The sequence below is a fragment of the Amblyomma mixtum genome, chromosome 1 (genome assembly GCF_055824585.1).
Source record: "Amblyomma mixtum isolate Tamu chromosome 1, ASM5582458v1, whole genome shotgun sequence".
NCBI classification, from domain to species: domain Eukaryota; kingdom Metazoa; phylum Arthropoda; class Arachnida; order Ixodida; family Ixodidae; genus Amblyomma; species Amblyomma mixtum.
In genome coordinates this window covers 830,996-857,065 of record NC_143012.1, presented here as the reverse complement: position 1 = coordinate 857,065, position 26,070 = coordinate 830,996, and the positions used below count along the sequence as shown (strand labels likewise).

General features: G+C 47.6%; 1 protein-coding gene across 1 annotated transcript; it reads right to left on the bottom strand.

Moving 5' to 3' along the window:
- Positions 1-3,235: 3,235 nt before the first annotated feature.
- On the bottom strand, positions 3,236-14,933 carry LOC149365201 (uncharacterized). Its single transcript, XM_089568174.1, has 2 exons — positions 14,808-14,933; positions 3,236-3,684 (listed from the first exon to the last, which is right to left on the bottom strand). The coding sequence occupies exons 1-2, from the start codon at positions 14,931-14,933 to the stop codon at positions 3,259-3,261; spliced, it is 552 nt and encodes a 183-aa protein (XP_089424300.1). The 3' UTR covers positions 3,236-3,258.
- Positions 14,934-26,070: the final 11,137 nt, after the last annotated feature.

Genomic DNA, 26,070 nt, shown 5'->3' with positions numbered 1-26,070 from the left:
TGTTCATTCCAAACCTTCGAGCTGGCATGGCGGAGTGGATAGCATGCTCCTCTCGCACGCCGAAGACCGGGGTTCGATTCTCGAGCTCGACAAATTTCCTACTCGGTTTTATTTATTTATGTAGCCTGACTGGAAAAGTTAATTAGGCTAACTGAGCAATTAAGCAATTAACTAGGCTCAGTCGCACTTACTTGGAGCATCACTGTACGATCCCTTCAATTGGTTGCATGGTTACTAGGAGGAGGAGGTATACTTTATTAAAGAAGAGGTCTTAGGCGGGTGGTGGTGGTGAAAACATTTATTCAGAACAGGAGGTGTTTGGATCGGCCCGTAAGGGACCGATCCTTACAAACACTAGGTGGAGGTCCCTAGTTTGGGACCCCAGTTGCGGTAGCCGCCGCCCGGGCGCGCCCGACTAAGGCTTGTTGGGCTTGTAAGTCGTGGCAGCCGAGCAGGGTCGCTTCCCAGTCCTCCCGGTCTTAGGCGCGGATTGGGGTCATCTTCCCCTCCCCGCGGTGGGCTCCTCTTCTAGGCCGGACACCAGGTGGCCGACCGACGATATCGTTCGGCGACCTCTTCGGCTCGCTCTGTGGCTCGAAGTTGAACCTCCGGGTCCGAGCTGAGCAGCGCGGCCTCCCACTTAGATTGGGTAGAGAGGTGCAGACTGTGTGATGGCTTGTCTTGAGTACATGAGTATAGGATGTGCGGTGTGTCTGGCTTTTGGTGCCCACAGAGAGAACAGACGGGGCTGTACTGCTCCGGGAACCGTATGGAGTACATGTACGGATTAAAGAAAGTGTTTGTTTGGAGCTGCCGCCAAGTGACTTGTGTTTTACTCAGGGATTTATGTGGTTCTGGGAAGATCTGTCTTTCTTTCTTAAAGTGGGTAGTAATTTCTTTGTAGGTTGTCATTCGCTCCTTGGCCGACCTGAGCTCGGGGTAGCGCACCTCCCGGTTAACCACGAATCCTCGGGCAAATTGGTGCGCCGCCTCGTTTCCAGGATGATCCGAAAGGGTGGGGACCCAGATCAATGTTATCTAGCGGGTATTGGAGATTTTTTGTAAGATTTTGATGGCTGCTGAGTGGGCCCTTCCTTTTGCAAAATTTCGAATTGCTGTTTTGGAGTCACATATGATGTATTTGGCAGTGGTGGAGGTAATGGCTAAAGCTATGGCAGCTTCTTCGGCCTCCTCCGCAAAAATTTTGTTTTATCTATTGTCGCCGATGCAAGGGGAGAACCTCGATGATCGACAACTGCCAGAGAAAAGGAGTCTCTGTTCGCATGTTCTGCCACGTCCACGTGCGCCGTGTCTTTCTGAACTGAAAATCTTTCGTGAAGTTTTTGTGCCCTAGCCTTTCTTCTGTCCGTATCGTAGTGTGTTTTTGGGCAGAAGAGTGACTGTTAAGTGTTCGTGCACGTGTCTTGGAATTGGCAAGGTGTGTGTACGGATTCCTTCATATTGTATTCCTGCTTTCTTTAGGATGAAACGTCCCGTTTCAGTGCCTGATAGTCTTTCATATTTTGCGGTGAGGTGTGCTTCTATCATTTCCGCTAAGGTGTTATGAATTCCTAAATGTAATAGTTTTTCATTAGGAGTATGACGAGGGAGGTTGAGCGCAATTTTGTAGGACTGTCTAATTAGAGAATCCAGGTCGTCTCTTTCTCTTACTGTGAGGGTGACGTATGGTGTAGTGTAGTTGACTCTGCTAAGAACGAAGGCTTGTATTAGTCTCCTGGTCTCGGCTTCTTTAACTCCTCCTCGCCTATTCGCGATGCGTCTGATGAGGAAGGAGATTTGGTTGACAGTGTTTCTCAGTTTCTTAATTAACGTGTCGTTTTTTTGGTTTGACTGTATCAGCATTCCTAAGATTCTTAGTGTTTCCACTTCTGGGATGGCTGCCCCCTCCGCGTAGATTTTGATCTCAGGCGCTTTATTTTTCCTTTGACGCTTTGTGTGTAGGATGAGGACTTCAGATTTCTGGGGGGAACACGCGAGTCCTGCGGCTTGCGCCTCCTCTACTACTACATCTGCCGCTTGTTGTAGCGTATCTTGTATTGTGGCGATACTCCCCTTGGCGGTCCAAAGGGTGATATCCTCCGCGTACAAAGAGTGTTCTAGCCAAAGCACTATTGGCCCCGTTTCAAATTCGCGCACTGTTACGTCACGACCGTTTCGACCATTTGAAAAGCGTGACATTTCTGTCGACAACTGCTGCTTACAACGATGAGACATTAAAGGCTTTCGCCTTAATACGCCCAGGAGGAGAGGGTGAAACAGCTGCGACCGTAGCAAACGGAGGCCGTGGGTTCAGATTCCATCACCGGCACGTGGTTGCTTTTCCATCTACTTATATATATATATATATATATATATATATATATATATATATATATGATTACGCAACTAACAGAACGATAGAGAATGCACAGGACAGCGCTCTGTGTCGTCCTGTTGCGCTGCAAAGATCCTGCTAGGAACTATGAACGCGCAAACATCGCTAGACAACAGGACCAGTAAGAGGAGGAGACAAACACGACGCTGATCTCTTTTTGGTCCTGTTGTGGAGGAGGTGGAGCAAGCGCGGCTTCGGCCGCGTATCTGTTTTTTCAGCCAGCGTCCGCTTCGGCGGACGCGGTTGTTGCGACGCGCGTCTTTTTTCTCTCTCTTTTAATCTTTCCTTTCTTCTATCTGCACGTGGCAGCGGTGGTGACTCGGCTTGAGCCAGTTGGTAGGCCCGTGCACTTTCCTTTTCATCCTTCTCTCAGTCGCAACCCAGCCCTCCTGTTGTCTAGAGCTGTTTAAATTTTCTTGCCACCATGAAACACCAACTCGCCCAATCTGCCGTCCTTCTACATTACTAAGAGTGTAGACGAGTGAGGTTACATAACCTATTCAGAATTGTAAATTGTGAAGTTTAACGCCCTTAAGAGACACATAGCGCATGAGGAACGTCGTAGCGAAGGGATTAATTTAGACCAACCGGTGTTATTTCACGCGCGCTGACATCGGGCAGCGAATGGGACGTTTTTATTTCGCCTCCGATTTTGATGCGGCAAATACAAAAACGGGCCATGTACTGTGCGATGACAGAGCAGGTTAGCGAACACCACCAGTTGGTCTAGATTATTCCCTTCACTGCGGCGTCCCCCATAGGCCATATGTCCCTTAGGGACGTTAAACCCCACAATTTACGACTACCACTAGTTATATAGCCTTACTCGCCCGCCTAGTCGTACCCGCTTCGTCTAGGCAAGGCTAAAGCCGGCAAGGCTGGCCGAGTAAAGCCAGGTAAACGAGTGAGGCCAAGACAAAGAAAGCCAAAGTCAGCGTGTCGCTTACAATGTCGACGCCTGCAACAGGCAGCACGGCTCCGTGCTCCTTGAGGCGCTTCAGTATCAGCTGACGCTTGCGCGGTGAGGCGTCTCCCCCGGCACCGTCGCCCACCACGCCGCTATCGTCGCTCCCGGCGCCCTCCTCTCCTTCGTCACAGCCTCCCTGTGCCTCTCTCTCCGCGGTTCGCCACCTCACTTTGCTGCTCGCCGAAGACGAAGTACGGAGCGACGAACACGCTTCTTCGTCACTATCGCTCCCGGGCGGGCTCTCCGGCGAGGCGTCCGAGGAACCGCGACTCTCTGAAGATTCCTTGGAGAGCGACGAGATGAGTGGCGAAGTCGGCACGGCCTGTCATTGAAATACCAGTTTACGCGCCAGTAACAAGGTTGAACGTCGATATCCCAGCTGAAACACGAAATGCGCTCGGACGCGTGTACAGAGAGCAGACGGTCCCTCCGGCTAACGTCATTATTCATTAAAGTCTCTCTCTCTCTCTTCCGGGTAACGCAGTGGGCTCCGAGAACAACAAGTGCTGAAGGGGGCGGCAATGAGTCAGGTGGGGCACGATCAACCAGAGATATTTGGGAAACACTTTTTTAGTGCGCCAGCACTTGTAGTGGCCACTCCCCGCATTTAGTCCTTGTGTGCATCATCATAAGCCTGACTATGCCCACTGCAGGCCAAAGGCCCCTGCTATGTGTCTCCAATTAACCCTTTGCGCACGCACACACACACAAACACACACACACGCACGCACACGCACACGCAAACACACACACACAAATATACAGGGTGTCCCAGCTAAAAGTAACCACGCGTGTAAAAAAGAGGATGCTCCGTAGCCCCGTGACACCAACTAAGGGTTATTGACAGTCGCGTGTCCTAGTCTGGAGTATTTTTTTTATTATGCAAACTTGATCGATTAGCAGAGAATAATTAGCTATTTTTTTATTTATTGCCTTCAGGAAGAAAGTATCAGTGCAGGAGTTGTAGATATAAAAAAAAATGACCGTCTGCCGTGTTTGCAGCCAAGTACCACTGATACAGCTTCTTTTATTTGACTTAAAAGAAAGCCCGCGAAATACAAAAAGAACCACGTGGCAGGAAAGCAGTTTCAGCGCTCCCAAACGAACGATCAAGCAACGACATCCGCTTCACCACCAAATGTAAGAGGGGGTTGTGGCTCAGCAACCTTGGTCGCCTTCCAACGTCCAGCAAAGGTCCAGGCAAACGTTCGGGCTGCGAGCGAGCTTCACGCCTCTGAATCGTCGTCGTCTTTCACTCGCATAGCTCCCCACAGTGAGCGAGCGCGGCTGCTACACTACAATATATATATATATATATATATATATGAGAGAAGCCAACAGCCACAAAAACCAAGGGGCACAGGGGATTTTTAATTTTATTTATTTATTTTGTGGTGTTGATCAATTTATAATGTTACAGAAAATGTTATCGCTTAAAGCTAATTGATTAAAAAAGCAGAAGAAAAAACAACCACATGCCGCCGGTGGGATCCGAACCCACGACCTCCGAATTACGCGTCCGGTGCTCTACCGCTGAGCTACGGCGACTTTTTTTTTTTTTTTTTATTGACTGAGCTACGGCGACGGCTGTCAAACCTTCTGCTTTCGGAGGTATTTATGTTTACAAATAACCTAACCTCGGGAGTGTTCACCAGCGCCACCCACGTTCTTAAGCGGCGGACGTAGCACGTCCTGAGTTACCGCTGATGTGACGTAGAACGTCATCGAACGGCGAGGGTGGATGCTGTGTGAGAACCCTCTTATGCTTAATAAGGTATTAAGGCTGCCAGAACCGAGGACCTCGTTAAGCAATTAAGCAAACAAGGGAAGGGGAATGAGGGGCTCGTTATAAATATGAGAGAAGCCAACAGCCACAGAAAGAAGGGGCACAGGGGATTTTTAATTCTATTTATTTCGTGGTGTTGATCAATTTACGATGTTACAGAATATGTTATCGCTTAAAGCTAATTGATTAGAAAAGCAGAAGAAAAAAATCTCTGCCTCTCCCGTAACCGAGAGTAGAGTAAGCATGAAATGCAGGACGATGCAGAAGCGAACGCGGACATGAGACGCAGGCCCGACAAGAATGTATACGCAGCGCATTCGAAACTGTAAAGTGCGTAGAGGCGAAAGCGTTTTCCCCACCACTTTGCCTATGGGACACTGGTGACGTCACCACTGGATTACGTCACACATAATTGATGACGAAGTAATGACAAATTACTAATTAGTGAATAATTACTGATTGATGACTAATTACAAATTAACTGCTAAATAATTATGCTTAAGCTTAGCCTTCAGGAGTGGAACGCGACAGCGTGTTGCAGCGCTGCCAGGCAGTCCACGGAACGCCATCACCCGTTCGGTGCGATGCCTTGCCCTTTGAACGCGACGCTTTTTGAGGAAAGGAAATTACGCATAATTCTCTGTCATCTCGGTGGACACCCGAACCGCACCGTACAGGAAGGGAGGAACGCCACCACCCGTTCGACGCGAAGCTACCGACGCTTATATGCCTGTCCTGTAGGAGGGCTTAGAAGAGTCTCAATAAATCTCGTTAAATCTCGTACGGTGCCCGTATGCTCTCGTTTCAGCTCCCGGATGAGTGGAATTCAGTGCCCGGATGTTAGCTCTCCGTCTCGGCGTGACGTCACCACACTGCCGACAATGGGAGCTAAAAGCATTTCATGCTTAAAACAACCACATGCCGCCGGTGGGATCCGCTGGTGGGATCCGCCGTGAACACTCCCGAGGTTAGGTTATTTGTAAACATAAATACCCCCGAAAGCAGAAGGTCTGACAGCCGTCGCCGTAGCTCAGCGGTAGAGCACCGGACGCGTAATTCGGAGGTCGTGGGTTCGGATCCCACCGGCGGCATGTGGTTGTTTTTAACGAGCCCCTCATTCCCATTCCCTTGTTTGCTTAATTGCTTAACGAGGGCCTCGGTTCTGGCAGCCTTGGTGCCTTAGGAAGCATAAGAGGGTTCTCACACAGCTTCCACCCTCGCCGTTCGATGACGTTCTACGTCATATCAGCGGTAACTCAGGACGTGCTACGTCCGCCGCTTAAGAACGTGGGTGGCGCTGGTGAACACTCCCGAGGTTAGGTTATTTGTAAACATAAATACCCCCGAAAGCAGAAGGTTTGACAGCCGTCGCCGTAGCTCAGCGGTAGAGCACCGGACGCGTAATTCGGAGGTCGTGGGTTCGGATCCCACCGGCGGCATGTGGTTGTTTTTTCTTCTGCTTTTCTAATCAATTAGCTTTAAGCGATAACATATTCTCTAATATTATAAATTGATCAACACCACAAAATAAATAAATAAATAAATAAAATTAAAAATCCCTGTGCCCCTGGTTTCTGTGGCTGTTGGCTTCTCTCATATTTATAACGAGCCCCTCATTCCCCTTCCCTTCTTTGCTGATATATATATATATATAGCGAAGTATACGCTTCGTTAAAGGAAACATATTCATTCAACTCGACGTTTCGATCGGAAGACCGATCTTCTTCAGGAGTGATTTTACATTGTGAATGCATCCCCTTTTATAGGGGCGGGCACAGAACAGGTAAGTGGGAAACACAAAGCACATAGCAGAAAAATACGCATAAAAAATTATTAGAGGCAGTGCGACCCACACACACATACACCAAAAAAAGAAAGAGTGCGAGGAACAGGTACTCAGTCAGAAAATACAACGTCCAGATGCGGCCTCTGCTTTGTTAAGCACCACAGGTGGACAGTCGTGTCCAGCTGGGAGGTGCTCGACAGGTGCGTGGCCGTGTAACAACTTTCGTAGAAAAATGCGAAAACTTGTTCCTTCTCCTGGCCGCGAGAGCAAAAAAATAAAATATGACCCTCCAACAGATAGAGCAGACAACAGAAAAAAAAAAGAAAAAAAGGAAAATGAACAGAGCAAGGAAGAAACCTCGAAAAAAAAAAGTGAAATAGGTAAAAGAAAACCTTTAAAGTAGTGCTTTTTCTTCGCACACAGCTATAGTGCACCCACCCCTGGTTGAGGGGAAGTATTGGAAGGAATGTAAAAAAAAGAAAAAATACAAGAAAAAAATATATATTCAAAAAATGTGAGCTTACATAGTAAAATTAAAAAGGAAAAATAATTTAAAAAAAATAAAAAAAGAAATTGTGCGGCATTCGCGTGACCACAAGGTGAGCACACCCGGGGGGGGAAACGGCACAGGTGTGGCACAGGTGTGGCATGCAGAAAGGGGTATGACCTCAGACGACTTAGTCAGTGTTGCTTTGTTTAATTTCGTAGGCCCCTGACCTCGGAAGAGAGGTGAGGGTGCCGTAAGTTTCATTAATGCCATTTTGCACTGTGTTATATTTAAAAATAAAATATGATTCTCGTTGCTCGCGCTCACGAGTGTTTTTGAAGCCACTCTGTAGTATTGTTACTTTAAGTTTGTCAAACTCGTGACTTTTCTCGCGGAGGTGTTTCGAAAGAGGGAGGTTGGGGAGGGATTGGGTATGTGAGCGGTGGTTATTAAATCTGAAACGGAAGGAATTGTCTGTTTGGCCTATGTATTGCATTCGACAGTCGCCACACTTGAGCATGTAAACCACGTTGCTGGAATCGCAATTCAGGTCTTCCCGGATAGAATGCTTGAAATTTGAATGGGTGCTTTTAGCCAGTGCCGTGGTTTCCATGTGTTTGCAGACTTGACATCGGCTTTTTTTGCATGGTGTGCAACCTACAGCTCTCGGTTTATTGACTGTCGAATGGACAACATGGTTTTGCAGATTTTTTGGTCTCCTATATGTTACTTGGGGGACCGTTGTGAAAATATTTGAAAGACGGTGAAAGACGGTGTATATATATATATATATATATATATATATAGTGTCCGCAAAGCTTTTGACACTGTTTCTCATGGCAAACTCATTTCTAAATTAGATAATATTGGCGTCCCTACTTATCTTGTCAACTGGATTCATGCTTATCTTAAACATAGAAAACAATACGTAGACGTTAATGGCTGTAGATCTAACGATCTTCCAATTACTTCAGGTGTACCTCAAGGCAGCGTCTTAGGGCCACTGCTTTTCCTAATCTATATCAACGATCTGTCTACTTCCATCCCCGGAAATGTCTCTTTAAAGCTTTTTGCAGATGATTGCATACTTTTCAATACCATAAATAACCAGAACGATCACTACATGTTGCAAAATGCGCTTCTAGCTGTTCATCAGTGGTGCGTAAAATGGGATATGCAACTAAACCTTGATAAAACTGTTCTCTTACGTATTTCGCGCAAAAAACATTTTAGTTCTTTCTCTTACACTCTGCAAAATCATTTAATCCACGAGGTTACACAATACAAATATTTAGGGGTAACGTTAACTCATGACTTAACATGGACTTCACACATTGCAGACATTTGCTCCTCGTCCTTTTCCAAGCTTTGCTACTTAAGGCGGAAGCTTAAAGATGCCCCAAGTAAAGTTAAACTCCTTGCATACTCAACATTCATTAGGTCCAAATTAGAGTACGCTTCGGTATTATGGGATCCATTCACAAAGAAAGACATATACAAGATAGAGATGGTGCAAAGGAAAGCGGTTAGGTTTATTTATAACAAATACAGGAGGTTAGACTCACCTACAACACTAATGAAAACCAACCATATTCCATTACTTGAAGTACGCAGAAAAATTTCCCGTCTGTTGTTTATGCATAACATTTTAACACATAAACTAAACATACCCCGCCCTGTAATTCTCAAACAATTGTCGCGCCGAACACACCATTCACGAATTCATTTGCTGGAACCCATTTTCGCAAAGACTGACTCATTCAAGCACAGTTTTTTTTCGCGGACTGTTTCCAACTGGAACTCTCTTCCCGAGGCCATTTTCCAGTCCTCAAATTTTAGTAAAGCTCTTGAGAAGCATTTTCTCGAGTGAATGAGCGTTGCATTTTGTTATTCTGCTCATTGTATGTAACCCCATGTATTTTTCTTTGTATTTGTCATTTTCAATGCCTTGTATAGCCCCTCCTGCATGGGCCAATCTATTGACCTGCAGTATTATGAAATAAATAAATAAATAAATAAATATATATATATATATATATATATATATATATATATATATATATATATATATATATATATATATATATATATATACACACACACACACACACCAGGTGTCCCAGCTAAATGTAACCAAGCTTTTAAAAACACAGGGTGTCCTAGCTGTCTGAAACCAATTGAGGGTTGTTTAGAGTCGCGGGACCTATTCTGCAATATTTTTTTCGTTCCTCAAGGTTGACTAATTAGTTAAGCTTAATTAACTAACTTTTTAATTATTGACTTGAGGAACAAAGTGTAAATGGAAAAGTTGTAGATCGGTTTGAGAAACAGCTTACTGGGACATTTGCAGCAAAGTAATATTTACGTGAAGTAGTTTTTTTTACCGGCCTTTAACCACAAACCGCATAATAAGAAAAAGCTTCCACATGACAACTGTTCCACTTCAACGTCCCAAGACGCGCCTTAAAGAATAAAATCCGCTTTTTCTGAAGTCCTCTCTTCGATGAGACTTTGGGTGCACATTGGGACAGAAAAGTGAGCGAGCAGCCGGTCACGTGACAACTTTCTTTTAAGGCTAATAAATGAAGCTACGTAAATTGTAACTTGACGGAAACAGCACTACTAGCGGTTTTTCGAGTCGATCTAAAACTTTTTCATTTACACTTTCTTCCTGAAGTCAGTAATTAAAAAGTTAGCTAATTAAACTTAACTAATGAACTTTGAAGAGCGAAAAAATACTCGACTAGGCCACGCGACTATGAACAAATGTCAGTTGGTTTCACTCGACTAGGAAACTTCGCCTTTGTTTGGTTGCATTTAGCTGGGACGCCCAGTATATATATATATATATATATATATATATATATATATATATATATATATATATATATATATATATATATATATATATATATATATATATATATATATATATATATATATATATATATATACTCAAGACTAGGCCACGCGACTATGAACAACCGTCTATGGACAACCGAAGTACAGGCTTCATGAAAGGAAACATTGATTTGACGACATTTCGATCGGAAGACCAATTTTTTCAAGAGTGGTTTTTCTTTGCTGATGTTTCCTCTTTTATAGCGGTTGGGCACAGAACAGGTGAGCGAGAATAAGGAGTCAGGTGGTGGCTGCGGCCGCGCGCGACCGCGCGAGTTGGGGCAATACCTCTTAGAAAGATAGGAGGTATTGGTTGGGGCCCAGCTTTTCCTCCGGCTGTCGTGACGTCACGTCACGTGGTTTGGTGGCTGCCCGGCCGCGCCCATGGGCTGAAGTGAGTGATTGCAATATGCAACGCATAAAAACAACCACATGCCGCCGGTGGGATCCGAACCTCCGAATTACGCGTCCGGTGCTCTACCGCTGAGCTACGGCGACGGCTGTCAAATCTTCTGCTTTCGGGGGTATTGATGTTTTTTACAAATAACCTATCTTTGAGAGGGCCTCAGTTCTGGCAGCTTTGACGCCATAGGAAGCATAAGAGGGTTCTTATACATACAGCTTCCACCCTCGCCGTTCGACGACGTTCTACGTCACATCAGCGGTAACTCAGGACGTGCTACGTCCGCCGCCTAAGAACATGGAAGGCGCTGTTGAACAATCTCAAGGATAGAAGCCAACAGCCACAGAAACCAAGGGGCACAGGGGATGTTTTAGAGCGCAGCTCTTTGGCGTCCGTTCCTGGGTTTCGCGTCGTCGTCGGCGTTGTCGTCGGCGTCGGCCTCGTAACCAGCTCCGCCCCCCTTTCATCCGCAGCTGGGGTTGACTCACTATCGGCGTCAGCGGCATCAGTCAGTCGCTGCTATCTCTTCCCTCCTCCCTTTATCGTGTTGTCCGCTTGCTGCGCGCGCTTCTGCCCCCATCGTTTGCCGCTGGGTGTACACGCCGCCCCCCTCCCCCCTCTTCCTGCGAGTCTCCGGTTGTCAAAGCGCCGGCTCGAACTTAATTCCTTTCTTCGCTCCTCCTCCAATGCAACCCCTGTGCGGTGGCAATCAGAGAGCCAGATCGGTGGCGGCGGATCTGTATATGTGCACCGCCCGAGCCGAAATTGCCGCTGCCGTTCGCCCTGTGCGGTGGCAATCAGAGAGCCAGATCGGTGGCGGCGGATCTGTATATGTGCACCGCCCGAGCCGAAATTGTCGCTGCCGTTCGCCACTGCGAAATTATCTGCCAGTTCTTTCTGAGCCATGAGCGAGACGACCGATGGAAGTCCTCCGTCTGCTAAAAAAAAAATTCTGTGATAGCGCATACATGTGTTGCTCGATTTCTTTGCCTCAATCTATCGAAAAGGTGAAACAGCTTATTTGCTGCGCTCAAATTTCGCATTAGGAAGTAACGTAATCGTCGGTAATTTTTTAATTTTATTTATTCATTTTGTGGTGTTGATCAATTTAGAATATTACAAAATATGTTATCGCTTAAAGCTAATTGATTAGAAAAGCAGAAGAAAAAACAACCACATGCCGCCGGTGGGATCCGAACCCACGACCTCCATAGGAGGCATAAGAGGGTTCTCACACAGCTTCCACCCTCGTCGTTCGATGATGTGCCACGTCACACCAGCGGTAACTCAGGACGTACTACGTCCGCCGCTTATGAACGTGGGTGGCGCTGATGAACACTCTCAAGGTTAGGTAACATGTAAACATAAATACCCCCGAAAGCAGAAGGTCAGACAGCCGTCGCCGTAGCTCACCGGTAGAGCACCGGACGCGTAATTCGGAGGTCGTGGGTTCGGGTCCCACCGGCGGCATGTGGTTGTTTTTTCTTCTGCTTTTCTAATCAATTAGTTTTAAGCGATAACATATTCTGTAATATTCTAAATTGATCAACACCACAAAATGAATAAATAAAATGAAAAACATCCCCTGTGCCCCTTGGTTTCTGTGGCTGTTGGCTTCTCTCACATACACTCTCAAGGATAGGTTATTTGTAAAAAACATAAATACCCCCGAAAGCAGAAGATTTGACAGCCGTCGCCGTAGCTCAGCTGTAGAGCACCGGACCCGTAATTCGGAGGTCGTGGGTTCGGATCCCACCGGCGGCATGTGGTTGTTTTTTTCTTCTGCTTTTCTAATCAGTTAGCTTTAAGCGATAACATATTCAGTAATATTCTAATTAAAAATCCCTTGGTTTCTGTGGCTGTTGGCTTCTCTCATATATATATATATATATATATATATATATATATATCTGTGCGTGTGTGGGTGTGTGTGTGTGTGAGAGAGAGAGAGAGATAGTCACCAGAAACTGAAAAGCATAACAGGATTTCATTCACGACAGTTCGGCTGGAGGACTTTCGAGTGTACTACAGCATTCGAAACACGCAGCTTTTAAGGCACGCGCTTTAAAGAGGCTGCTTGGGGAGAGCAACCAGGGCCACAACCCTAATCCCACCAAGGGAGCCATATAAGGGCAGTGGCCGCTGCACCAAGCGCACCAGAAGTGGCATGAGGGCTGCTGGGGAATGTAAGAGCGGATGGTCTATATGGACATTAACCCACTATCGCTATCCGAACAACTGCCATCTGTGGACACTGGATCTGAACACCGGAACCGGAGGGAAAACCGAACTTCTAGTGCACCTAATTCGCAAATGGCCTAACTAGGCAAATCGACAATCGTTATTTTGTGTGTCGTAAACATACGTAGTTTGGCAGATGATGAACATTTCCACAAAATTTCGGTCGCTGACATCCTAGACAGCTCGTGTAAACTTCCTTTTGATTACTGAACATGTAGCATGAGGATGGAGCGGCCACTTAACAAGTGGTGCTTCGAGAACGTGCGCGGCTGCGACCGGAGCGACTGCTTAGCGCTAGAGCATCCGGACTGCATATCGGAGGACATGGGTTAGAATCCCGCAACCGCCCAAGACCCACAAGTTTCCTGAAGGGAACAAGCTTACCGGTGCCAGGGGCTCGGCTTTATCAAGAATGAGACGACGCAAGAATGAGCAATCAGGTTGTAAATAAACAAAAATAATAATAAATTAATCCAAACCGAAGCAAATGTACACTGATGATCAGCGCCAGTCCTGTTGTCTTGTGTTCGTCCCTGTCTATTCGCGCTGCTGCTTTTTATTCTGCACTCTGACCAACAAGCCCAAATCAAGACTATAGTATACTGAGCCCTCTGGGACACTCGCAAGCGACGATTTGCAGCTGTTTATGCAGCGCTGAACTTGGGACACCACAATATATATCATTGTACATGGCGCAAAAACGAGAGAACAAACAGTACATAGCATATTTTTTGTTAAGTTTGTTTGTGAAGTTTGTTAAGTTTTATTAGTGTTATAAGTTTGTTAAGTTTGTGGTTTGTTAAATTAGTTTTCCTGTTTGCACTGTCAGTCAAAGAAAGGCCTTTACAGAAGTCGATAAAAATACAACAAATAAAGGATACAAAATGTCGCTACATTTTGAACGAGAGACGACAATGTAATACAACGGCAGTATCTATATAAAGTGACATGCGGTGAACAAAGACACAACACAAGCGTATTATCCGCATCAAGAACAGAAATAAGTACTAATACATATTCATGGTAGCGAATTGGTAAGAGCCTCTATACCAGCAGCAAGAGCACTGACGGAGGATGATATGATAACCGTATTTGGTAGTTCATTTCATTCTTTATTCTCGCGCCGCGGTGGCTCAGTGGTTATGGCGCTCGGCTGCTGACCCAAACGACGTGGGTTCGATCCCGGCCGCGGTGGTCGAATTTCGATGGAGCCGAAATTCTAGAGGCCCGTGTGCTGTACGATGTCAGTTCACGTTAACGAATCCCAGATGGTCGAAATTTGCACAGCCTTTCACTACGGCGTCCCTCACTACCTCAGTCGCTTTGGGGCGTTAAATCCCCAGAAAAAAAAGACCATAAGCTAAACTCTTTAATCCCCCATGGAAAACAGCTGTATTCGAAGGTATCATTCTGTGTAACTGGCGGCTTTATGTATAAACTCTGCCTGTGTGTGAAGCGTTGATTTCATGCAGTTACACAGAATTCAGACAAGTTAATTTTGACTTGGTCATAAACAATCAGAAATAAAAACTTTAATTGGTCAAACTTAGCCCTTAGTTTTAAAACGGGAAGGTTTGCACGCCTGCATAGTTCAATTGGAAAGCGCACGCACTGATATTTACTAAATATGGATCTGAAAGCTAGTCGTTGAAACCTGTCCAATTTAGGTCGGTTAGTTGCAGTGTGACGACGGCGTGGAGTACCATATTTACGCTATGGGATGGCGAAAAGAAGCTGGAAGAGTTTTACACACGAACAAGAGGTGAATACAAGAACAGCCCTTGTTTCGACAGCGGACGAAAAAACAATGAATATCTAAATAAATGCGTGCACAGTCACACGTGTATAGTGAAGACGAACATTTGGATGATGCGAGTCACCTTTGAACGGGAATTCCTCTTGAGCCAGAATAGCGCGCATCCTATGATCAGGGACAGCGAAGCAGCAGTGATGAAGCCGTGCTTCATCACGAGGCCGACCAAGCTCATCTCCAGCGCACCGCCCACAGCTGCGGCAGAGGACCAGACATCTTTAAACTTGCTCCCTGCACTGTGCTCGCATCTGCCTAGCAGATCCCTACAATCCGTCGGCGTAGCAGCACGGCTGGGACCGGGTCCCTGCGCCATGACGTCCCCGCGAGCCCTCTCCTCGCTCTCGACAGTTCTGTCATGATGTGGCGGCAGAATGGGTGGGAACGAGCAATATTCTGGCCAATTAGTGTAGGCGTTTTAAGAACAGGACATAAAAAAGAAATTAGGGAGAAAAATATGGAATGGAGAAAACGAGCGTCCCCGTGAAGTTGGCCGAGTTGGGATAGGAAGGGGTCGGAAAAGGCTAGAAATAGGGTTAGTGGGGCGCTACCGGCGCCAGTTAATGCCACGCAGCTAGCGCAGCAAGAGCAAGCAATAGCTGCGCCGGTGAAATGCATTAAATGGGGATGGCATAATCGTAGAGGCATTCTTTATTATTTTTACCTGCGTTTTATTGCGAAATCAATACTACTCACACTTTCAAGCCTTCGCGTGACCCTGCCGCAGTTACGTTTGACCTTTAGCGGAGTGAATATGGGCGACCATTTCGCTCCTTCAGATAGCCCGGCTGCAGTTACGCCGCGCCGCGCACCTGTGGCGCTACTGCCGATGTGACGTCATACCAGCTGTAGATTATGGGCGACCAACTCACACCTTCAGAGAGCCGGGCGGCTGCAGTTACGGTGTGTGTTTGCCGCGCTAAGACGCTTTGAGTCGTCGCGCAGCGGCGGCCGGTAGCCACGCATGACCTGTAGACGCGGCGCACTGCGTTCCTTCAGTTGGAGGCGCTGCGCTTTTGCTTTCGCAACCTACTAGGCTTAACCAAAGCTAAGCCCCCACCAATTTCTTTTCTGCATTTTCTCTCGGTTTGAGACACGATTACGATACCATTGAAAGAAAAAAAAAAACAGCGGAAGGCTCAAGCCAGGAACAACCACGAAACAGGCAGGCTACGTCATCATCACAAGTTGTTTTCACGTTATTAAGGCGAAAGCCTTTAATACCTCATACTGTCGTTAGCCGCCGTGTCGGCAGCCGTGTCGGCAGATGGATGGATGGAAAACTTTATTAAGCAAGTGAGTTTGGACCGTACAAGATCTCAGGGCCACCGCACAGCCCTCACATTACGCGCATGTGTCCAGGCCACGTAGGGCCATGGCACTGGCACCCCGGTTCACACAGCGAAGTTGCGCGTCCGGGTCCTGCGACGCAAGGAGGGCCTCCCATTCCTCCCATGTACCGATGGCGGGCAGATGTGTCGGCAGATGTGTCCGCGTTTGACGGGTGTCCACCGAGATATGTGAGACAATTACTACGTAACTTCCTTTCCTCAAATACAATTTTAGTTTCTTACGGCCCCCTTTCTCTTTCTTCTTTCACTCCCACTGCCTCCCTTCCTGCACGTTGCGGTTCAGGTGTCCACCGAGACGACAGAGAATTACTGCGCCATTTCCTTTCCTCAAAAAGTGTTGCGTTCAAAGGCCAAGGCATCGCGCCGAACGGGTGGTGGCGTTCCGTGGACCCTGACAGCGCTACAACACGCTGTGGCGTTCCACTCCTAAAGGCGAAGCTTAAGCGTCATTAATTAGTAGTTGATTAGTATTTAGTCATTAGTCAATAATTAGGCATTAATTAGCAGTTTGTCATTATTTCGTCATCAATTATGTGTGACGTCATCCAGTCGTGACGTCACCAGTGCCACATAGGCAAAGTGGTGCGGAAAACGCTTTCGCCTCTATGCACTTTAGACAGTCAAAGTGCCCCCTGAATTCTTTTTTGTGCGCTTTTCACGTTTATTACACGGCCGTAGCAAACGCGATTTTCCATTTCATTATTCGTGCCATCACCGAAGGAAACTCTTCAAGTATGTACGATGTTCGATACCTGCATCGATACCTGCATCGAGCATCGATACCTGCAGTCAAACTGATATATTACTACTAGATTTTTCCAAAGCGTTTGATTGCGTGTGCCATAACAAACTAATCGCAAAGCTGCAATGCATGATCGGGCGGGGGGAAGTTCTGGGTTGGATCAAAGAGTTTCTATCTAACCGTTCTCAATTTGTAATCTTTCAAAATATGCCTTCTAAAATAACCGCGGTCACTTCGGGAGTTCCGCAAGGCTCCGTTCTTGGCCCACTTCTCTTCCTTATTTATATAAACGATATAACCGCTCAGATTAAGTGTAACATTAAGCTATTTGCAGATGACTGCATCATCTACAGGAAAATAGAAAGTCCGGAAGACCACATTGCGCTTTCCCAGTCACTTGACGCTGTGGTGGATTGGTGTGACAAATGGCAGATGACCGTTAATTCTAAAAAATCAGTGTGCATGTCAGTAACCAGGAAAAAAATATCCTCATCTTTCCCTTACAGCATTCACGGTACGCCACTCATGAAAGTCTCCCAGCATAAGTATCTTGGTATTACACTAACCGCTGACTTTAGATGGGACGTACACATCGCTAATGTAACATCGGCAGCATTACGAAAACTGTTTTTTTTTTTAGAAGATGTATCCGACTCGCACCAGCATCTACTAAACTCCTAGCATACAAAACTTTCATAAGACCTATTTTAGAGTACGCCCACACTGTTTGGTTTCCGGAATCAACCACTAACAAAGCAAAACTAGAAAAAATACAAAGAAAGGCACTACGGTTCATCCATAATAAATATAAGCGTACTGACTCCCCATCGAACCTTGCAGCTATTTCAGGACTCCCGACGCTATCAATGAGAGCAAAGCACGCGCGTTTAAAATTTTTATACCAACTGTTGCATAACGATTATAACATCAATGTGTCAAAATATATTTGCCCGTCCCAGACTCGACCGACACGACACAAACATGCACTCACTCTAACTGATTATTCCTATCGCACAGATGCACTTAAACATTCATTTTTTCCTGTAGCCATCCGAGAATGGAACAAACTGGATGCCTCGATTACTCATGCGCCGACCTTAACAACGTTCGCTACAAGGCTCGAGGCCAGTATTGCCGCAGAGTAACGCTCTCAGTGATGCACATGGGCCTCTGGGTATTGATAATCCGTTTCACTTCCGTTCCTTCTTGTCGTCTTAATCAGTGCATCACCCCTTGCGTAGTCATAGTTTGTCTTCCTGGGTTCGATTGTCCGATATCATTCAGCATTATTATTGTTTCCATCATATACGTATCTTGTATTGAGCGCCAAGGTTTTTTCTTTCATTTTTTGTTTTCGCTTCTACGTGCATGTTGTTCACTGTTAGCCGTGTTTGATCACTTCATATGGTAACCTTGTCTGGAGCTGATTGTACATAGTTTGTCCGCAGGTACACAAATGAACCACTCTTCTACTAGATTTATCTTTGCATGTGTTCTTGCCGCATTTTGAAATTTCCTTGTGTTGTGTGATGTAGTTCTTGCCTCAGTGTAACTGTTGTGTATGCCCACCTGCTAGGGCCCCGTAAAGGGGCCTGCAGTATTGAAAATAAATAAATAAATAATGTTCGTCAGCCCGCGCAGAAAGTTATTCTCGATCGCCTAGTCAACCACCCATTCAATATAAAAAAAAAATGAAATATTTACAGGCATACAATGTTTTCTGCAAGGTCTAGTAGGCGCTCCGAACTTTGGCCACGGACCAACAAAGCCTGTAGCGAACAGCAAGCACCTGTGTGTGCGCTGCGTATCTGGTCGTTTATGCCTTCGTGCTCCCTGATTTCGCTTCACGACGACCTGACCTTGAAAACTTCAATATTTACTGTTTTCTCGCGTTTAGGTCGAATCAATATGAGATATAACACTGTCAAAATTACTTGCAAATTAGGTGCGGAATTTTTGGCAATATCAACAGCTTTCCCCCCCACCAGCGATTCATCCGATTACTTTGCCTTTTTCTTAACTTGACCTTTCCTTCACATTGCTCACTCTACCCGCACACGATTTATGTGAGCGTTTCTCCGTATTTATTGATCTCACACTGCTTCCAGACGCGCATCGTTTTCTATGACGTGTTTAATTCAAGTCCGTTCCGTCGTACGGCTAACTATGAGCACTTCGTAAGAACGTACTCAATGGCTGTTCACCAAACTGATGTTGATATGAGTGATATTCGCGGATGTTTGCGGTGAATCTGCGCACCAAATAATGCGCGGAAAACACAGCCACATATACCGGAGTGTACGTGAGAAAGTAACAAACGTGAAGCGGCTTTAACGAGTCACCTGGAAACCGGTTGACAATTAAAATCCCAGCGGCATGCTTTCTTTTTGTCAACTAAGACAATAAATAAAAAAAAGTGATGTGGTTCTCCGGATTATTAAGTGTGCAGTTGAAATTCGCATTTTGTCATTACTTCTACTTTCCGCGGGCGCGTGAGGAACTTACGGTGGCACTGCGTCCCGACGAGGGCGCCCGGCGGGCAGGGCCGGCAGTAGGCGGAGCCGGCCTTCAGGCTGTACGTGTTCGGCGGGCACGGCAGGCACTGCCCGCGTCCGTATGTGCTCGCCGGACACCGCTCTGCCCCGTGCGAAAGGAGAAGATTTGCCAACACGCTTGCAGTAAGGCGACAAGTGCGCCGATTCTCCCAGAGGGGAAAGACTGCTTTATTGGTTGGCTAATGGGGGCTTATAGTTCCAAAGCGCTATGAGGGACGCCGTAGTGAAGAGCTCCGGGAATTTCGACCACCTAGGGTTCTTTAGCGTGTCGCACAGCACACGGGCCGCTAGAATTTCCCCTGAATCGCATTTCGACCGCCGCGGCCGGAAGGGAAAAGAGGCGCCTACGCGCATTCCTTAAACGGGGACGCTCTCAGTGAAAACTCAGTGTGTTGCTCTTGCAGACTGTGTGGGTGCTCGTAAGGCGTTTATGGATCACAAGAATGGATTGTAAAATGCAACATTTCTTCCCAAAACACTCTATTCAAACTCGTGATATCGAGAACGGAGGGACTCTGTAACCACCATTTCGACTCAAATATATCAATTCAGTGCAGCTCATCTTTAGAGAAAAGTCTATCTGGAGCGTCTCCTGGACCAAGCGCTGCTGGAAAAGCTTGCGTGAGGCCCAGGACAGCATAACGTGTCAGTAGCAGTGATTATATTTAAAACAGTAAGTGCAACATCAGATAATGGACTAATACCGCAATGCAAATCATTAAAACAAAACACTGCACGATCTAATAACCATAGATCAAAACCCATCAAGAATAGTACATGAAAACTCACGCTGTCCATTTGCATAAACACAGTGAAGACAGAAGTCGTCAACGAAGTGAACAGAACAAAGTATAACCAGCACATCATGATTACAGGAAAAAAGACCGCAAACCTCTTCGATTCAGTCTTAATGTGTGCGTGAATTTGTTTAGTATAAATTGGAGGTTGTGTGACAAAGCTTGGTATTCACAAAATGCTCGAAAACGTGAGATTTCCCACTCATCGAGATTTTTTAGCTTAGTGTAAGCTAGGGTGGCACTGTATCCGAGCCTCGAAGGCCGGCATAAAAAAAAATGGCTGAGGCTTAGCTTAGGTTAAGCCTAGTCAGATGCAAAGCATATTGTCGCCGAGTTGCATATCGAGCACGCCGCTTGGCTAGACGTTCTTCACGGTCTTCATCAGTCTCTGTAGCACGCCGCAACTTTTGCTTCTCATTCCAACGAGCAGCCCTGTCTCCAGGAGGCATCTCTATTCCGTGTACGCGACCGCCGCTCCAGCATCACGTGTTCACTACAGCGCACCTAGCGGCAGAAGCAGGAAACACATTGGTCGCGACGCCTCGCGCAAGTCGCGAGCTGGGGCCCCGTTTCTCCTATGCCGTTACGCCACGCATCACGTGGTCCTCCTTGGTCGCGACGCCTCGCGCGACGGCGCGAGCTGGGCCCCCGTTTCTCATCTGCTGTGACGTCACGCACCACGTGGTCATCCTTGGTCACGACGCCTCGCGCGACGGCGCGAGTTGGGCCCCCGTTTTTCATCTGCTGTGACGTCACACATCACGTGGTATGACATGGAGGTCACGAAAGGTCAATGGTAACGACACCGCCGCGCTCGAGGAGCTGGGTTGGGCTATTTTAGTATGCTTCCCATAAAAAATAATAAACGGCCTTGACGGCACTGCAATAAAACGGCTACATATAAAGCGTAGTCATTTTGCCATTACCTCTTCAGCGTCCCTAAGAAGAGCATGCCAAGGGTCTACCGGCCAGTATATGCTTCTCGTGTCTGGCTCGGCCGTTAACTCGGATTCGCCTTCTGCCCCGCAGTTCTCTCCACAATGCACAGATTAAATTCTTTTAACCCTCATTTTTTGCCCACTTAGACATATTAACTGCAACTGAATATTTTTATTATACCCATAAGAAAGTTTACCGAAGAATACGTCCGCCGCAAGAAAGAGCGTATTCTTGAGAACTAGTCCTTACTTTCAATAGACCTAGCCAAAAATACACTTCGAGGCATTTGTGGCGTGAACACCGACCCTTTTCCAAATAGCAAGTTTCCAGAAACTAATTGAACGCAATATCGCAAGCCGAACTAAGTCCGCCAGTGAAAAGAATGGCATGAGAAGGACCGCGGTAGGCATGCATTAAAGGGGCTCTGAAACCCCTATAAAGCTTCTACAAAGTGCATTTAAAAAATTCTTGCTAGACAATATTCGTGAAGCGATGAGCTTTAACATCCCAGGCATAGCGCAACGTTATTAAAGCTCCTTTCAGAGCCCCTTTAATGCATGATGAAAAAAGCAGCGCGAGGAACACAAGTGCAACACGCAAGTGTTCTGCCCCAGTGCACGCCGTTACACCGACTTGCCCAAACGTCTGCTCTGACGCAGTAGTGCGCACTCTCCATGAGCTGAGTTCGGCCGAACACAGCGGGAAAAAAGCGCGGCCTTTAGGTGACAGGTGCGCCAACTGCCGCCTTCAAGGTGATCTGCGCATGCGCATCGACGGCGCACAGTTCGGAAAACGTGGCTCCGCCTGCTCCACTTGGCACCGGTGTGCTGACTTCCAAGTTCCCCATTGGGTCCAGGTATCGAAATGAGACTCTGTGATTGGTTTAAAACTCGCAGTGTAGCGACCGCTTGCAGAAGTCATGTGCACTCACTACGGCCCCAAGGCTCTAAAAACGACATTTGAAGGTGATTATTACACTGCTGACTCCACCATCAGCTTTTCTCCACAAATTGGCTGCGGGGTAGCCCGAGCGTTCATTCCTGTTTCGTAACCGGTGTGCACAACCTGCTGCTGCTATTGCACGAGTTCGCCTTAGTTCGCCTTGCATTAGTTCGCCTTGATTAATTCTTCGTAGCGTCATGGAAGTCGCGGCTACCATCCAACTGATCCGCCGGTTTGCCTTTAAAAGGGCTCAAAATTTTAAACAAAATGATAGAGTAGCTTGTGCGCTCAGCTTGGAAATCATCCCAAGAGAGGCTTCATGGCAAGGTTTATAGACGAACACCTAGAGTCTGTCGTTCAACTTTCCCCCATTGCGCAAGCTTTCCAGCACCACTTAAAATCGGCTGCCTTAGCGGCTGGGACCGAAGCAGAATTTTAAAGCCCAGCTGTCCTTTAAAGCTGGCCCCGCTATCGATGGGGGGGGGGGGGGGGGGGAGGTATACGAACAAACTCTCCCGCATTAAACATGCGTCGGCAGCATTTTACTGTCGTTCATTCGTAGGACTTCCTTCAAGACCCTTTTCAAATCCAGCTGTTGTCGTGCATCGCTGTCACACCTTTTATGCTTTGCACCGCATTAGGCTCAAGTTTAATCTTGTTCTGGTTATCTGGATGTTCGAGAGCACTCTGGAAGCCCTTATAAACAGCTCTTACCTAAATGCGGGGGAGCAAAATATAAGGATTTGCGGGGACAAGTCTGCTACTGCTTTGCAACATACCAGAATGACTGACCATGAAGAACATCCAGCGCGAAGGCATGGCGTAGGAAGTAATACTAACCGCATGATTTTCCTCTTCTGCCGTAGCCTGGTGGGCACGCCGCTGTCATGGCAGATACACACTTCCTTCCCTTCTTTTTCTGTTGTTCTCTTCGAGCTTTTCTCTCCTCTACTTCCTGCAGCTGCGTTAAAACGGGTAGCGATACAAACTTTATGAGTGTCCGTTTCATTGTCTCTAAAGACGGGTACGGGCCCAGCAATCATGACTATGAGCTCAAAACGCCAGTGCAAAGCGTTAATAATTAATTACAAGCAGTTTCGCACCGCAGTGTTGGTCTCGGTCCGCACCAACGCTGAAGTGGACATTATAATAAGGGAGTAATTACTCATTGGCATCCACCTGAGCGCAGCCATACGGCTACAAAGGAAAGCTATACAGCTTTCTCAGAAACTTCGTAGTTAAAGAAAAATTCGTCCTGGTCCGGGGTTCGAACCCGGGACCACCGCTTCACCGGAGCAGTCGCTCTACCAATTGAGCTAACCTGGACGGCAAGCTTATGGTAGGGCGAGAGCGAATTGATCAATAACTCGAAGTGGGAACAGTGTTGGTCAAATGTTTAGGGGAAACCCCCAAGGTGGAGTAGATTTGTAATAAGGGAGTAATTACTCATTGGCGTCATTACACATTAACGTCACAGTCGACCAGACAGCCTGGAGTACCACATTCCTGATCACGCCGGCGTCGCCAGCAAGCACTGGCTGTTCTGACGTCACCGAACCCAGTGGTTGCTCCTGTGGACAAACAATGGGTTCGGTGACGTCACAACAATTGGGTAAGTGCGCCTTGACGTCACTCGATGCCGGTGGAAAAGCAGAGTGGTTCCTCGGGCAACATTCAGAATAATATTAAATTATGCTCCACTCAACGTCTGCGACTGCTAGGAGGCATCTCAATACGCCCACGAAACAAGGAGGAGGAGAATAAACTTTATTTTCGTCGACAGATGTATCTGACGGTGTGGGGTTATAGCCCCATCAAGTGGCCATGAGCCCGTGGCGTTCGGCGACTTCTAGGGCTCTTGTCACAACCCGGATCTGTGTGTCCGAGTCGGAGCTGAGCAATGCGGCCTCCCACTGGTCTGGATTCGAGAGCTGCAAGCCTCTAGGGGGGTAGTCCCGAGGGAAAGCCCAGAGTATGTGGGATAGAGTGGCATGTTGGCCACACATTTGACAGGAAGGGGAGTAGACCCCAGGGTACATGCGGGCATATATCGCGGGGTTGGGGAAGGTGTTCGTTTGGAGTTGCCTCCACGCAACTTCTTGGGGTTTGGTGAGAGAACTATGTGCGGGGGGATATAGAAGTCTACCTAAGCGGTAGTGCATGGTTATGTCATGAAATGTGACCATACGATCTCTCGCCGTCCGCAGGACGGGCGACACCACAACCCGGTCGACGAATCCTCGGGCATAATTGTGGGCCGCCTCGTTGCCTGGATGCGACGAGTGCGCAGGGACCCAGATCAATTGGATCGGGCGGATTTGAAGTTTGGTGGAGTGGAGGAGAGAGAGGGTTACAGGGGAGACCCGGCCTTTGGCGAAACTACGAATCGCCGATTTACAGTCGCTGAAGATGGTTTCTGCAGAGGTGGAGACCATCGCCAAGGCTATGGCCGCCTCCTCGGCCTCTTCAGGCGATCTGACGGGAATGGAGCACGCAACTAGCGGCCGTCCACAGTAGTTTACAACCGCGAGCGAAAAAGCTTCGCGGTCGGGGTATTCAGCGGCGTCGACGTAGACTGCTGTCTGATCTGTTAAATATTTTTTGTGCAGAGACTTAGCCCTGTGCTTGCGGCGAGCGACATGATACTCTGGGTGCATATTTTTAGGAAGAGGGGTAACGATAAGGTTACCGTGGATATGGTGTGGAAGCTGGACCCTGTCGGGTGCGGTTGTTTCGAAGCGTATTCCAAGCTTGTCGAGTATGTGACGTCCCGTGGAGGTGTGAGTGAGACGCTCGTACTGAGAAGTGAGATGAGCTTCCGAGAGCTCCGTCACAGTGTTGTAGACCCCTAATGCCAGTAGTTTATACGTGGGGGTCCGGTGGGGGAGATGAAGAGCCGCCTTGTAAGCCTGTCGAATAAGGCAGTCAACGCGGTCCTGTTCCTGGTAGCTAAGGTAGAGGTAAGGGAGGGTATAGCTTGCTTTCATTCGAAATTTTGTGTCTCTGCCTCATTAACAATATTGTAACGTGGCGGCCAGCTGCAGAATGAGGCGTGGTGAACCATGAACGAGAGATGATTTAATGGCCGCTGGCCTAGCGCGAGCGCTCCGTCCCGCGCCACTGTCAGCTTCGTCTTCGTCACACTACCCGGGGCCTACGAGCGATTGTCCCGATCGTTGACGAACAGACGGCGAAATGGCGATGGTCCTGAGTGGGGGGTTGAACAGTATGTAGAAGATGGTGCAGTGCTGGCCGCCACGATGAGAAAGATGAGAGAATGAGTCCCGGTCCACGAAGCATCCGGGCCGGAGGGTGCCAGGAGCTGACGGCCGAGGTCCGTGAACGCACCGGACGGCAGGGGCAGGGGGGCGGTGTCTTCACGTGTGGGTCTTGGGTCGGTGGGGTCTTGGGTCGGTGGGGTCTTGGGTCGGTGGGGTCTTGGGTCGTCGTGTCTTGTGGTCCGGGCGGGGGACGGGGCTGGGGTGAGCGGCGAGGTCGGTTCGGGTCCGGCGGGCTGGGGCATGGCCGGGCGGCGCGGACCAGGCACTCACGGCCGACGTCCACGGCAGGCGCAGGACACCGAAGTTCCGGGACCAGGATGGCGATGAAGGGACCCCAGCACCTCACACCAAATGTAACGTGGCGGCCAGCCGAAGAATGAGGCGTGGTGAACCATGAACGAGAGATGATTTAATGGTCGCTGGCTTAGCGCGAGGGCTCCGTCCCGCGCCACTGCCAGCTTCGTCTTCGTCACAAAATGTATGCAAAATGCGAGTACGACGACTGAATGAATTGACTATTCAGCTCACGCAGTCGCTCGTTAGGGCTTTAGCAGCTCTGCCGATGGACTGCCTTCCGTAAAAAAATATAGAAAAGTAAATAAATAAAGCATGCCGTAAACACCCCCTCCCCATCTCCAAAGCACCGAACGAAGCACCAGGATTTGCCCAAATTTGCAACCTAAATA